This window comes from Nicotiana attenuata, unplaced genomic scaffold (assembly GCF_001879085.1).
Source record: "Nicotiana attenuata strain UT unplaced genomic scaffold, NIATTr2, whole genome shotgun sequence".
NCBI classification, from domain to species: Eukaryota; Viridiplantae; Streptophyta; class Magnoliopsida; order Solanales; family Solanaceae; genus Nicotiana; species Nicotiana attenuata.
The window spans coordinates 197,255-212,458 of record NW_017672103.1 but is presented as its reverse complement, the minus strand read 5'-3'; the positions used below and the strand labels follow the sequence as shown (position 1 = coordinate 212,458).

General features: G+C 36.3%; 1 protein-coding gene and 1 long non-coding RNA gene across 7 annotated transcripts; one reads left to right on the top strand and one right to left on the bottom strand.

Annotated features, from left to right (window-relative positions):
- Positions 1-1,456: 1,456 nt before the first annotated feature.
- On the bottom strand, positions 1,457-7,173 carry LOC109211843. Of its 6 annotated transcripts, none has more exons than XR_002065781.1 (8): positions 6,957-7,173; positions 6,726-6,810; positions 6,504-6,645; positions 4,687-4,883; positions 4,531-4,601; positions 3,086-3,225; positions 2,404-2,743; positions 1,457-2,157 (listed from the first exon to the last, which is right to left on the bottom strand). It is a non-coding gene; the product is annotated as an uncharacterized LOC109211843 (long non-coding RNA). The 6 variants fall into 6 exon arrangements; XR_002065783.1 differs by having other exon boundaries at positions 6,504-6,641; XR_002065782.1 differs by lacking the exon at positions 4,687-4,883.
- A 5,717-nt stretch (positions 7,174-12,890) lies between these two features.
- On the top strand, positions 12,891-14,795 carry LOC109211839 (pentatricopeptide repeat-containing protein PNM1, mitochondrial). Its single transcript, XM_019375419.1, has one exon. It carries the CDS (start codon positions 12,988-12,990, stop codon positions 14,566-14,568), a length of 1,581 nt encoding a protein of 526 aa, XP_019230964.1. The 5' UTR covers positions 12,891-12,987; the 3' UTR covers positions 14,569-14,795.
- Positions 14,796-15,204: the final 409 nt, after the last annotated feature.

Here is a 15,204-nt window from a genome sequence, read left to right as displayed (position 1 = left end):
AACTTGGATGATGAACCCGCATCTCTGTCCCTTGATCTAGAACCGTACCTCGGGTTTTCGTGTTTAGAACGTGAACCCTATCCTTCTGGTCCCATGTAAGGTTCGTACCTGTTCTTACTGGACCTTTTTTAGTTTCTATTCATCTCGAACCTGTTCTTTCGTCTCCCTGTGACTTAGTGATAGTATCTTCCTCTATCCGCAGCTTCGTGCTATACCTGTTGTAAACATCATTCCAAGTTGTAGCAGGGAATTCTCGTAAGCTTTCCTTGAGCCTGCTCGTGGCTTGTGAGCTTTTTTCATTTAAATTACTTGCAAACACCATGGCCGCCCAATTATCTGGTACACGCGGTAACTTCATTATTTCGCGTTGAAATCTATCCACAAATTCCTTGAGTAGCTCTGTATCTCCTTGTTTTATTTTGATGATGTCTTCCATCCCCTTTTCAACTTTTTGAGCTCCTGAGTGCGCTTTAATAAATGAATCTGCAAGCTTAGCAAAAGAATCGATAGAATTTTCTGGTAAAAGAGAATACCATGTTAGTGCTCCTTTTGTGAGTGTTTCGCCAAATTTTTTGACCAGCACTGACTCAATGTCTTGCTTAGTTAAATTGTTGCCTTTTACGCCAGTTGTAAACGCAGTTACATGATCTCATGGGTCGGTTGTTCCATCATACTTCGGAATATCGGGCATCTTAAACTTTTTTGGAATCGGCAAGGGAGCGGCACTTGGCTTCCAGGGCTGTTGAGAATATTTATCAATATCCACTCCTTTAATCACGGGTGACACACCAGGTATCTGTTCTATGCGATCATTCTGCTCCTTGAGCTGCTTCTGCAAAGTTAGTACTAAACTTTGCAAATCAGTATTATTTGGGGTACCTGACCTTCCATCGCGAGATTCGCTGGGAGTTCCTCCGCTGCCTGAATTAGCAAGTTCCAAGCGTGGGTTTTCTATGGTTGCGGTATTGTTTAGAGGTGGAGTTGGTGGTGCAGTTGGTATCCACTAACGAAAGCTTGAAGGGCATTGTTGACGTGTTCTGCAATTAGCTGTTTCAATGCATTTTCAGCAGTTTGATCGTCCCCTTGTTGATTATTCGTTTGTGATGTTGATCTTTGAGGTGACCCTTCTCGGGAGTGCTGGGGAGAATTTTGGGGTGATGGGATTGGAGTTTCATTCTCTTGTAGATTCTGTTGGTTCAGTTGGTTGTTGTCGTTGACAGTCGACATGGTTGTTTGACAGAAAAATGAATTTGGAAAGTAAAAAGATTATCAGATTCCCGGTAACGGAACCAATTTGTTTAACAAAAAATGCATCTTTCGGTCAAAGCCTATTTTTAGAAGAACTCGGGTTACTGATAACTAAGAAATTCTGTACTTCCTCAATTATATGAAAGGAAAAGAACAAGAGAAAGTAAGGAAATAACTGATTTGCAAAGTCAATATAGAGAAAAGCAGAAAAGTAAAGTGAATATATTCCAATATTGTCTCAAGTGTCTTTACAAGTGAAATTCTCTTCCCCTTATATAGGAATTTACAAATATAACGTTTCCTCTCTTTATAGCCGAATCATTATGAGCATTAGTGACATTAATGAACCGTTATGATTGGCAATCGTAACTGTTTATGGAGATTCTGTAACGGTTCCAATTCTTCTTCCTCATTAATTAGAGGTTCGTGAATCTTCCCCTTCTTACTGTCTTGATTCATTCAGCCCGTGTCTACTGAATGATTTAGACTCGAGCAACTGCATCCCTTCATCTCGTGAGTGATTTGCTCGTACCTCTTGTAACTCGTTCATCTTTTAATGCAATATTCCAGTTGTCATCTTCTTAGTGATCCACGTAACATGCCTTGTCATCCACACATAATTCCACGTGTCATATTTATTTTCTACTAATACACTATAGAATCTGTAATGCCAATTTGAATGGCTAAAAATAAGCAAAACACTCATATCCACATCCATTATACATCCTCTAATTTTAGATAGTTAAAGAGGAAAACTGGGAATTTAACACCAAGAAGCAATGTGTTACTAAAGTATATTACTCTATTAGACATTGAAAATTTGGAAGGAGTCAACCACAGTATGTAATCTATCCTTCACCTTCTCCCACCTCCTCTCGTTCGCTCCAGTTGTCAATGTATAGAACTTTCCTGCATTAGGATTCATCATTTAAAATGCAACATCATTGAAATGCATGTCAAAAGAGATGAAAGAAGTTGGTGTGACACATTGATTTTAGATGCACAAGTAGCAAATACAATAGGAGGGAGCCGGGGTACACATTAAATGGAACCAAGGAAGTGTTGGGCTGACTGTCATTAACTTACTGTTTAAACTAAACAATGAAAAGCTTCTCAATTGAAGATAAAGATGATGTAATTACAATAGTGTCTTACCATCAGGTATTTCAGCGCATGAAAGATTCAAAACTCCAGATTCAAAACCATCAGGGCTTCGAAGAGGGAAATTAAGCAGGAATAAATCTAACTGTAGGTAAAAGTAGTTGTACTGCATAAATGATAGAAATTATTCACTGCATCACCACTTTGGTTTTCCGGGGTATGAACCTCTTCATGTACTTCATTTCTTTCTCTATTATCCCTGATAAAGCAAAAGGCCTGAATCTACCATTGTGCTGATAACCAATGGTTGCTAACGTCCCATCAATTGCAAGATTCAAGAACTTCGAGCTAGAAGTTAACTAATAAACCTCATTGTCAATGTAGATAAAACCATCTGTAAATATTTATCATAAGATTAATTGATGGAAACAAAACTACGGTGATAAATGAGTATACAGGAGACTGAACTAAAGCCTAAGTTGACGATCCTGCAGGCTAGTGAAAAAGTCGGAGCATATCAATATTTATGTTGCTGCATCTTTCAACTAATTACTACCAAAACTATAACGGTGCAAGAATTTGGCAGGTAACCAAGTTCTACTCCGGAAAGGCAGGGAAATGAGACCCTTTCTTAATCAGCTTATGGAAGGAATTTGAAACATCCTAGTCAGCGAAGAAGTAAAACATTCTACATAGCATACACATTGACAATTAAAACCTAAATTAAGCATCATACCATTGCCAATGCAGACTGCAGTGATTGCATGCCGAGCATAATTTGGGATTGTGCAGTACACTCGAATGTGTAATAGGTTTTGCCATCAACGCTGCGCTACAGAATCACAGACAATGATCATCTGGATTTCCTTGTTACATCTTTGAAGCATGATAACGAAGTGTCATGTACCGGCATAAGGAAATAAGTTATTAACTTTAGATAGCAGTTGCACAAGTAGCTTAACTTTACTCCAATGAAACCAATCTAAGCAATTTATCACCTCAAATCCAATAATAACTAGAAATAGAATCATGGGAAGAGTGAATCAATTTAGTCTATTGATTCAGAAACTGATAGCTTGTCTTGCTAACCGGTTAAATACCCATCACAAGAAAAGGTCACGCCCTGCTGAAGCATAGAAAAATGTTGATCACAATTTTTAGTTTATCTTGCATGATATACCATGTCAACAGCTAATCCTTAGTAGATATCCTTCAGGATCTCATAAAATAAGTAGCGTTCGTTAGTCTTAAACCAAATAGAAGGCCAATAGAGAATGAAGAACTTCATGACATCAAGTGTCGGAGGGCATTGCATGGTTTTCAATTTTCTGGTAAAATGGAAGTTATTTTTCAATTTTATCATTTGTTGGTACTTTACCAAAAACGACAAAAAAGAGAATCACTCTGGTAGAAAAATGAAAGCCCGGTTTTCTGTAAACCAAAATTCCCTCCTATACATGCGCTCTTCAAATAGATGTAGTGCCAATAGAGAGCTATGAGAATATTGGAACATACGATACAGGTTAAAATAGTGCACTAACTCATCTTTGTCACAACATGAACTGCAAAAAGAAGGAAATAGATATATGCCTTTTCAAGCAAAGTTCAAGAGAACTTCTGAAAAGAAAGTTCACTGAACTGGAATTAGAATGATGAAATTTCATGACTAGTGGCTCACAGTAAGGAAAGGATAGAAAGGAAAAAGATTACAGAACTGCAACTTGACTTCTGTGAATTGAGCATATTAACTTTTTTAACTCTTCTTTTAAGTTCATGGGAAACTGCAACAGGTTCACCCACATTATGACTGTAAGTGTTCATGTTCCTTCTTACATAAGTAGCTCTAAGCTAAGAAATGATTTTTGCTTCTTTATTTAAGTTCATGGAACCACATTACATAAACTACTTAGGATAGAGGCATAGTTGTTATTGCATCAACATAGCTTTACAATATGTGGCTTTTCTTCTTGTAAGGCCAAATGCATTTTTAAGGGCACAAATCATCGAACATGTTAACCAATTGATTTGGTCCAGAATGAAGATATGTACAGTGGGTTACATCGAAGATGTTAAGGCTCTGAAAAGTTTATTCAACAGTAACACCAATAATAGTTCAGCATGACAAGCACTCAAAGACCAATTACAAATTTTGAGTGATGGAAGAAATACCAAACCACACACCTCTGATGCGTGAATCAGTTTGTTTTCTGAGAAGGCGACACTAAAAACATTTTTGTTAAAATTTCAGCAACCTGCAATATGAATAGTTCTGGTGAGAACACATTGACGAGTGCCACAATTACAAATTAATATGCAATCAATGAAAAATATAATTACTTCGTGGAGCAAGTAATCCAAAACAGCCAAACAGTTATATAAATATCTGGGATAAATAATCTAGCATTTCAACAAACATGTTGCGGCGAACCAAAATCTTGTATGTCCACTTTACTGCTTGGTATCACATTTACACTTATACTTTCTAGTGTTTCAATAACATCTTTGAAAACTTTATCTTCACCTTCAAAAATTTCCTGGGTGAGGGTAAAAAAAAAAAAGAAATAGTTAAAGCAAACTGAATCAATGGATAAGACTAGTCTAATTTATAAGGGGGAAATGTGGTCTAGAAATTGAAAATTGCAACTATAGAATATTTTTAAAAATTAGTGGAATTATATAAAAGGTGACTAAAATCTTCTAAGCTATTTATGGATCCGAAATTGCTAAACCACCAAATGCAGCTCCATACTCCAGTTTCTCCAGCAAATTTTTGACGCAACTATGACATAGGAACAAGAAAACGAGTAGAGAACATTATAGCCATCAAGTTCAGAATGACCTGCCACCCAAAAGGATAGAGGAAAGAGTATCTATCCTTCTTGTTTGTGACAGGCAGAAATCCCTTCTTACTTTCTGCAGCCCCCTGAGCCATATCAAAGGGTGTACTCTTAGGATATCAGCCATTAAAATTTCAGCAGGATACATGAAAGATAACTGTGTGAGATAGATCAGAACTCCTTTCGACTAGGGAACTAAAAGGTTAAGACACTGCACGAAGACTTTTACATGTTGTTGGTGTCTGATAAGTCATCAGCCACAACGGGGCAATTGTTGATCTCATTGCACGAATCTGACACCTCCCAAGTCTATCTATAAGGAAACAAATACAGGAAAATAGTAACTGGTCGTCATTTGGTGCCAAAAAATCAATTAACATAGGACAAGATGAAGTATTGCCAGCACTATTCCCACATCTTATACTCAGAACAAGAACCTATTATGAGCATATCATGAATCTGGGATGACACTTAAATGCAGGGTCATCCAACAACCAGGACATGCATTATTACTAAAGGTGTGTCTTCACAGTAGAATTTATTTTACTTCAAAATCCTTTACAAGGCAGCAATTTTGGATTCACTTTCATTCATCAGTAAGAAATTATATCCTCTACCTGGAAGAAGATTTCTTTTACGCTCCTCAAGACAGCAGGTTAAAATGAACCGAATTAATCTATATTGATATAAAAACCAGTGGAGATTACACTATTGAACTAAACAACCCTGCTTTGAGCAGCATAAGACTATTCACTCGGCTAAATTGGATCCTGCAAAGAAGTCTACAGGAAGTATGAAACTGTGTACACTTCCATCACTTTACAATAGGACTGTTAAAGATTGAGCATTATGCTCAATCATGCATCTTATTGGTCAAGGCCTTAGTTAGAGGGATCTAATTACTTGAGAGCTTGATTCTTTTGCTAAAAAAATAGGAAACTAATCTAAAGTTGGCAAGAGGAAGTGGAGGTTTCCGTCTCCAGAGGCCGATGTAGTGTACTATCTATGGGTTCAACTGAGCCCATAACTTTCGATGCGGAGTAAAAATTTGTATGTAAAAATTCATTAAAATTGTAAAAATAATATATATGAACCCAAAACTTTAAAAATATAATAGGTTCAATGTTAAAAACATTAAAATTAAACCCATAGGATTTAAATCCTGGATCCGTCTGTGTTTGTCACATGCTCTGATCTGATAACACAGCCAGGACCCCTTACGGTTATGTCCAGGGGCGGAGCTAGTGTTCTACATAGGGGTTCGGCAGAACCCAGTACGTATGGTCCAGACCATGTATTTGTATTTAAAAAACTCACTTAATATGTAGAAATACTTTATTCAGAACCCAGTAAGATGCCTTTTTTAGAATCCAAAACCCATAAACTCAAAATCTTGGCTCTGCGCCTCTGGTTATGGCCATTCCTAAACCATCCAAGCTGATGCATCACAGCCACCTTTCTAAATGAAGAAGAGGAACTTTAATAAAGAGGATATATTATCAGTGCTAAGCAAGATTGAAGAAGAATTGGGAACGGTACCTGAGACGATGCATTTGGCAAGTATGGATGATATGGGGCGGTATACTTTTGCAGTGACACCATCTCTCGAAATTATAACCAAAACCTGCGAAAGCATAAACAAAGATATGCATGCCATTCTTTAGCCAATCAAATTTACACGATTGACCCGATCGTGGACATTTCAATGAGGTAATACTAAATAAAGTCTAGCAAACCCATTGCCAATTCAGCAGCACACATGCAAATTACCTTACAAAGTCGCTGACGGTGAAGTCCCAGCAAAGGAATGTCTTTGCCACGCGTCCACCAGAAAGAAAGAAGAAAAAAGAGTTGGTTTCACTTTCTTCAATCTTCACATAACCCACATCATTCGATCATCCAACTCTCTTGCTCTCCACCCATTTATGCAAAGACTAAAATATACCCTCCCAATTGCTGTGGGCTGTGGCAGCAACTTTTACCTCTGTTGGTGTCCTGTTACTTCTGCTTGGTTTGCGGACAAGTTAGATGAGATTATAGTGTGAGGACTATAACAAGAAAATTTAAATAATAATTGTTATGATATACATATTTATATGGATGTCCACTAATCAAATATAACTCCCACTACTCTTCTCCATTATGTAGATAACCCCCACTAGTTCTCACCATTATTGTTGTAACTCCCACACCTCCATAACCTACCCATGATCTTCCTCCATGATCTCAAATGCTTAATAGCATATTCATGGAATTCTTTTGGTATACCTCAATGTTGTACTATAAATAGTGGATGAGAACTCATTTTGTAATACACTTGAATACATGGAAGAATAAGAATCTCTTCTCTCTTGCTCCCTACATTCTTGTCTATTTTCTTGTTTTATATTATTACTTTGAGCTATGTTTCGTAACACGTTATCAGCACGAATTGCTATATTCTTCTTATATTTTCTATAAGATATGAAAGCCTTCCATGGGAGCTACAACCTTGAATCAATTTGGTTGAGCCTGTGAAATTCTGTGCATTTCGTATGCCATATCGATAAGTTTGCATCTATATTATCCAGGGAGTATCATTTTTAATTATTCTACGAATTCTGAAGTTGAATTATGTATCAATAATATAGAAACAACAAACTGATAATAGTAGTTACAATTATTTTCTGCCAGTATGAGCCACCACTACCAAGAACCAAAGATGAATCCATTCCTTTCCATTGAGCAGGCACTCAAAGTATCGAGCTTTAACACTCGAGTGCCATTGTTTTGTGTAATATATCGGAGTATTAAGAAAGTAAGGTACCTGTTTATATACTTACACTATTTATGCATACACGAGCATTTTGGCATGCATGAGTTTATATTTGTTGAAGCTGATAGGTGGCACTGGTTTAGTAATTTACACCATGAACACAAGTTGGTTGATATAGAATTAGTAGTGTGAATAACATATATCAACGTCAATACTAGCTCCACCATATATATATATATATATATATATATAATGATTATGCTCTTATTTTTATGGTTGCACTTGAAGTGTGAATGATTTTCAACTTCTGATTTTCCCCTAAACCAGAAAAAATGAGAATCTTAGAAGTTGCAAGTTTCTTAAGACTAATGCATGAGATCTCGTATTATTTAATTCATATGAATCACTTAATTGAAAATCGATAATTGACGCGGGTTATTATCACATGCATATGAATTATTAAGTTTACTTATGGATATAATCACGGAGAGGTAATAGTTTTAAAGGCTTAAGGGTGAGCACCAGTATGTTGGCCTATTTTCCATTGAATGAGGGTAAGACGATGGGTTCGAGCCCCATCGCACTATGATGATAAGACATCGGGTTTAAGGCCTGGTGCACCATGATGATAAGAGTTGGGTTTGAGTCCCAATTCATTATAAACTAACATGCTTTTATATGGGTAAGGCAGTGGGTTTGAGTCCCAATGCACCATATTGATGATATAATGATGACTAAAGAAAAATAATATATTTTTCATGAAAAAGCATAAAGTTTGTCCCACTTGATTTGCTCCATTCTTGAAGTGAATGTGATAACGGTGCATAATAAGTCTAAATAAAGACAAGTGGTTGACCAATGAACGTGGGCGTGCCAAAGATCAAATAATAACAGTCATCATTATGGTAATTGTAAAAAGGATAACGATAAGGGTTCTCAAAATGATCCTTCAAAGGTGAAGGAACATGTATCAATGTGGTCTGTTAATACGAGACACGTTCATATGATTATAGTCCATTCGTTGAAAATGTGACTTGTGATAAGCATTGTAACTGCAGACTCATTCCTGAAAGTGAATGTGAAAATATATACTTCATGTGATAAAGATTATGCATAATAACGTACTTATGTATGGTTGGATAAATACCACAACTCACCTCTAAGGGAGGTTTGAGAGAAATAAAGATAATGACGTGCTTATAAAAAGTTATTAAAGGCAAAAGTAAAGCAAGAAATGATTTTGCTTATGATTATTTTGACCATGACAATTATTATGATATGATTTTCTCCGTGAAGGAGACATTCACCATATGGATGGTGTGACAAAAGATATTATAGTACAAAATCAATTAAGAGCTCCGAAAGAGTTAATTTGTTACTACCCGGATGAATGAAATTGTTCATGACATTGATATTGTAGTAAGTCTCAAACGGAATTTTTGAGTTTAAAATATATTAGCCAAAATGGTTGGCATATTGAGACTATAAATGAAAGGAAGATTGAATATCTTCACATTACTATAATCATACCGGGTAAATATAAAAGGTTACCCGATTTTTCTTTTTTTTGTACTACACAAGTATAAGCATGATGATGGAATCACATGCCACAAGTAAACTAGAGGTTTACTGAAACAAATATTAGTTGGCATGAACGGGTTGGCCATCCCGGTTCAATTATGATGCAAAAATTAATTGAGAATTCACATTGGCATATATTGAAGAAATAGAAGATTCTTCAAGAATTCTCTTGTGCTGCATATTCTCATGATATACCAGTTAAGGTTGGGATTGAATCCCTTAAGATCTGGAACGAATAAAAGGTGATATATATATATGGGCCCAATCACCTGCCATGTGGACCATGTACTATTATATGATTTTAATAGATGCATCTATTGTATGGTCATATGTGCGTTTGTTGTCAACTTGCAGTTTGGATTTTGCAAGATTGATTGCTCAAATTATTAGAGTAGAGTCCAAAATATAAATTTATCTTGATAGTGCTGGTTTAAATCCAAGTTGGTTTAGCAGAGATTGTATGCCTCCAATTATAGCTAAACCATTGGTTATGAGAACAAAATTACCAAAAGGAAATTTGGTATGAGATGTATTATTTAATATAGAGCAGCACTTGTATGCATCTAGCCAAGTTATGATAAATTCTCCCCGTCACAATTGGTTCAGGGTCAGGAAACCAAATAATTTCCATCTTGAAATATAGATGTGCTATATGATTTAATTGTGACACCACAATGCACAAAGATGGGTTCCCAAATAAGGTTGAGAAATGTGTTGGTGATCCTAACATTAGGGGGAGAAAATGGGCAGCTGAAACAGTGATACGTGGAATGAATTATATGAATACATCTAGATCCTTGTACAAGAAAATGTGAACTTATGTGAACTTGAAGTTCAAGTGATAATTCATTTCCAAAATATTGCCAGGAGCATTTGCTGACCAAAAGCTAAATGTCATATTTCAGCTGTTAATGCACCAAAATGGAATAAAGTCCATGATGGACAGAGTTTATGACACGCATGAAGCGTAATAGACTAATCGGTTCCAAAGATAAAACTCCTTGAAGAAGGAGAGGAGCAAATGTTCAAGATGGTCACAATAAGGAGGCAAGTGCTTTATAAGAGCACCATGACATAACACTTTATAAGACCTCATGGGAGAGGCTCAGGTACCTGAAAATAATGAGATAAAGAGATCTCAATAGTTATGTCTTAATTGGGTAACGATGGAACCGATATAAAATGATCATCGATGATATTGTTGATATAATGTAGCGCTCAATATTATTAATATTGACGAGGATGTTGAGCTCAAATCTGTCATGGAATTTGGACAGATAAAATGCTTGGTCAATGAAAAATACGCAATTAAGATTGACTTCACTTGGAAAACGTGAAGTTTTGGACTGATAGTCCCAACACCTTAAAGTATAAAGTCAGTGGGGTGACACAAGATTTTACGTAAATGTCCTAGCATTGATTATATGGAAACATGTTCCCTTGTGGTGGATACAATTGCTTTCAGATTTTAGTCTGGCAATACCTGATAAATTTGATATGCGTATATAAAAATCATTGAAGGATTTAAACTGTTCTAAAGCATATTAAGGTTCCCAAGAAATTCATTAAATAAAGCTTCAACAAATCCTCATGGGGATTGGAGCAATCATGGCGTACATGATTTATTGGTGCACTATGTATCTTGCTAGAACTACGAGTATAACAATATGCCAACGAGATATACTTTAATTCCTATATAAAGATACTGGAATACTATTTATGATTATATTGCAAAAGATCCTTGATATAGATTTGTTTATTCTAACAAATATTGTCAAGGTTTTGTTTGGTTATACAAATGCAGGGCATAGTTCGTTGTTCAAGCAATCTATTTCCATGTGAGGAAGTGTGACTTTTCTTTGGAGAGACGATTCCAATAATATTGAAGACGATGATGCTTGCATAGCTCAATTAAAAGAACGATATATTGAAGAAGACAAAATAAAGCAAATTTAGCCAAAGTTTCTTTGCAGAGACGATCTTCAATAGAATGATGAAATAAATGTCCAAGAAATTCCTTCAAGTGATAATTTTGCGGAATAATTCACGAAAGGCATTGCCGATCTCAAGTATTAGAGAAGTTGTATACAAGCTTGGAATTCGGCATCTCCGAGAATAAAGTGATATTTTTATCAGGGGGAGGCAAATACGCGTTGTACTCTTTTTTCCTTAGCTAAGGTTTTATTCCACTGGGTTTTTCTGACAAGGTTTTTAATGAGGCGGCAAGTAATGCATATTACAAGATATGTATACTCTTTTTCCTTCACTAAGATTTTTTTCCTCCATGGTTTTTTCTTAGTAAGGTTTTAACGAGGCACATTATCTATGGACATCCAAGGGGGGAGTGTTATGAAATACATATTATATGGATGTCCACTAATCAAATATAACTCCCACTACTCTTCTCCATTATGTAGATAACCCCCACTAGTTCTCACCATTATTGTTGTAACTCCCACACCTCCATAACCTACCCATGATCTTCCTCCATGATCTCAAATGCTTAATAGCATATTTATGAAATTCTTTTGGTATACCTCAATGTTGTACTATAAATAGTGGATGAGAACTCATTTTGTAATACACTTGAATACATGGAAGAATAAGAATCTCTTCTCTCTTGCTCCCTACATTCTTGTCTATTTTCTTGTTTTATATTATTACTTTGAGCTATGTTTCGTAACAATAATGAGATTATTTAGTCAATATATTTCTATTGGTATATATTTTGATTTATTATTCTATTAAACATATATTCCTAAAATTGAAAAAGGTTCAAATATATTCTATGTGGCTTCTATCATATTGGCTAACTCATGAGTAAAAACATATTTAAGACAGCAGATAATGGTAAAGACCCCTATGAGTCAGTAGCTTAACATAGAGGGTATGAGACAAGTACAAAAGTTAGGGGTATATTTGAATAGAATGAAAATGTGTAACTTTCCCAATTATTGGAAAATTAAGTTAGTCGTCGTTAAAAAATAATAATTAATAAATATATACTACTACTATGATATACGTAATTAATATATACTAGTAGTATATATGTATATTTGATTCGGGAATATGAATATAAATGAAAAATGACACTGCATAGCAGCTGTAAAAATAATAGCTGAAAAAATATATAAAATTTATATATTTTTTGTATATATATATATATATATATATATTTTATATGTTATATGCAAAAATTATACAAATTTTATACACTTTACGACTACTAAACATAAATAATTTATGGCGTGGGCTAAAAGTGATAATACCCAACATTTTTTGTGGAACGGCTAAATGCATAACTTTTCCACACTAGCGGCCAAAAGGCCCAAAAGTTGCCAAAACCCAAAGAGAGAGCCCAAAACCACACCAGCTTAGCTCAGAGCTGTAGCAGTAGCAGTAGCAGAGAGGGTTTAACAATCCGCCATAGCCGCCTCCCTTTCTCCCACAGTACAGACAGTGAAAATGCGTAGACTCACGTCCCCATTAACACGCCCCCACCTTCGAACACTGCTCCGCCGCTGTATTTCTTCGTCGGCGACTAATCAATCCCACCACCTTCCCTATTCCCAAGTCTCCCTTTCCAAAACCCACCTTTTCACTTCACCACTGCCCCATGGCCCATTTCCGTTTTCACTATATTGCACCAGTTTTAAACACTTTTCATCCCAATCTGAAGATCCTGTAAAGGATCAAGAAGAAACAATTGCTCAGTCTTTATCGTCTGAGCTTGTCAAAGAACTGGACTCGGAATCTCTCTCCATTCCAGAAAGACTAGATCTTTCTTTCTCCCACATAACTTTAACGCCTTCCCTGATCCTTACCACACTCAATCTTTCCCCAGATGCTGGCCGAACTGTTTTAGGGCTTTTCAAATGGGTTAAATCCAAAGAAAGTTTCAATCTTGATGATGAAGTTGTGTCTTACTTTGTGGATTATTTTGGGAGGAGAAAGGATTTTAAAGCTGCAAATGACGTGCTTACTGATGGCCGAGGGGTAACCGGCTTTAAGACGTTTGAGTCCATGGTTGATAGGCTTGTACGGGCCGGGAGGTCCACTCAGGCAGTGACATTCTTTGAAAATATGGAGAATGATTATGGGTTAGTTAGGGATTTGAATTCTTTGAAGTTGGTTGTTTCTAGGTTGTGTGAGCATGGTTTTGCTAGTTATGCTGAGAAAATGGTGAAGAATTTAGCTAATGAATTTTTCCCTGATGAATATGTATGTGATATGTTGATAAGGGGTTGGTGTGTTGATGGGAAACTTGATGAGGCCCAGAGGTTAGCTGGGGAGATGTATAGAGGAGGGTTTGAAATTGGTACTGCAGCATATAATGCAATTCTTGATTGTGTTTGTAAGCTTTGTAGGAAAAAGGATCCATTTCGGCTTCAATCCGAGGCAGAGAATGTGTTGGTGGAAATGGAAGAGAAGGGGGTTCCTAGAGATGTGGAAACCTTTAATGTGTTGATCACTAACTTGTGTAAAATCAGGAAAACGGAGGATGCTATGAATCTGTTTTACAGGATGGGGCAATGGGGTTGTTCTCCAGACGAGACGACTTTTTTGACACTTATTAAGAGCTTATACCAGGCTGCAAGGATTGGAGAGGGTGACGAAATGATTGATAGAATGAAATCTGCAGGTTTTGGGGATGCACTTGATAAGAAGGCCTATTATGAATTTTTGAAAATATTATGTGGGATTGAGAGAACTGATCATGCTATGATTGTCTTTGCAAAGATGAAAGAGGATGGTCGCAAACCGGGGTTAAAGACTTATGATTTGTTGATGGGAAAGCTGGTTGCTCATAATCGTGTTGACAAAGCAAATGCCCTTTACAAGGAAGCTGAGAACAATGGATTGCCAGTTGAGCCAAAGGCATATATGGTGCATCCTAGATATGCAAAGAAGAAACCTACAGCCGTGAAGAAGGAGAAGAAGCGAGAGACACTGCCTGAGAAAATGGCTAGAAAGAGGACAAAGCTAAAGAAAATTCGCCTGAGTTTTGTGAAGAAACCTAGGAAAATGCAGCGCCGAGCATATTGATCCCTTCTGTATCTGATGATTTTGAGAGAGTTTTTCAAGTGGTATGCTGAAAAGTTTTTCCCCCTTTGTTTTGATATAAAACTAGACAACATTAGAAATAAAATCTTTGATTCGCAGCTGCGCACACTCCTTTTTTCTTTTTGCTTTTAAAATTTTTAACTGATGAACCAATTTATATTTTTGTATCTCATGAATCCATTTTCAACATAAGATCCAACTTGCTGTCATATCTCCTTTTGTGTAACAAACAGTAGTGACACTCTTCTATATATATAATATATATATTCTCTTGTGACAGATAAATGTAAATTACTTGTGACTAGATTAATTGGCAGTCGTTGGTGTTGAATTCGTTGTGCATTTGTCTGTATAGGCGCACATATTTTGTACTGGTTTATTGAAGTTGGATGCAAGAACAGCATGTTCGGAATAATTGTTGGGATTATCTTTCCCAGCGCCGAGCATATTGATCCCTTCTGTATCTGATGATTTTGAGAGAGTTTTTCAAGTGGTATGCTGATATGTTGTTTCCCTCTTGTTTTGATATGACTAGATAACATTAGCAATAAAAATTTTGGTTCGCAGCAGCGTATGCTCCCTTTTATATGCTGAGCGCTTCGCTTCGCTTAGCGGGTG

Bases quoted from the DNA above. Each gene is read 5' to 3' on its own strand.
- LOC109211839 (XM_019375419.1), top strand. From the start codon at position 12,988: ATGCGTAGACTCACGTCCCCATTAACACGCCCCCACCTTCGAACACTG.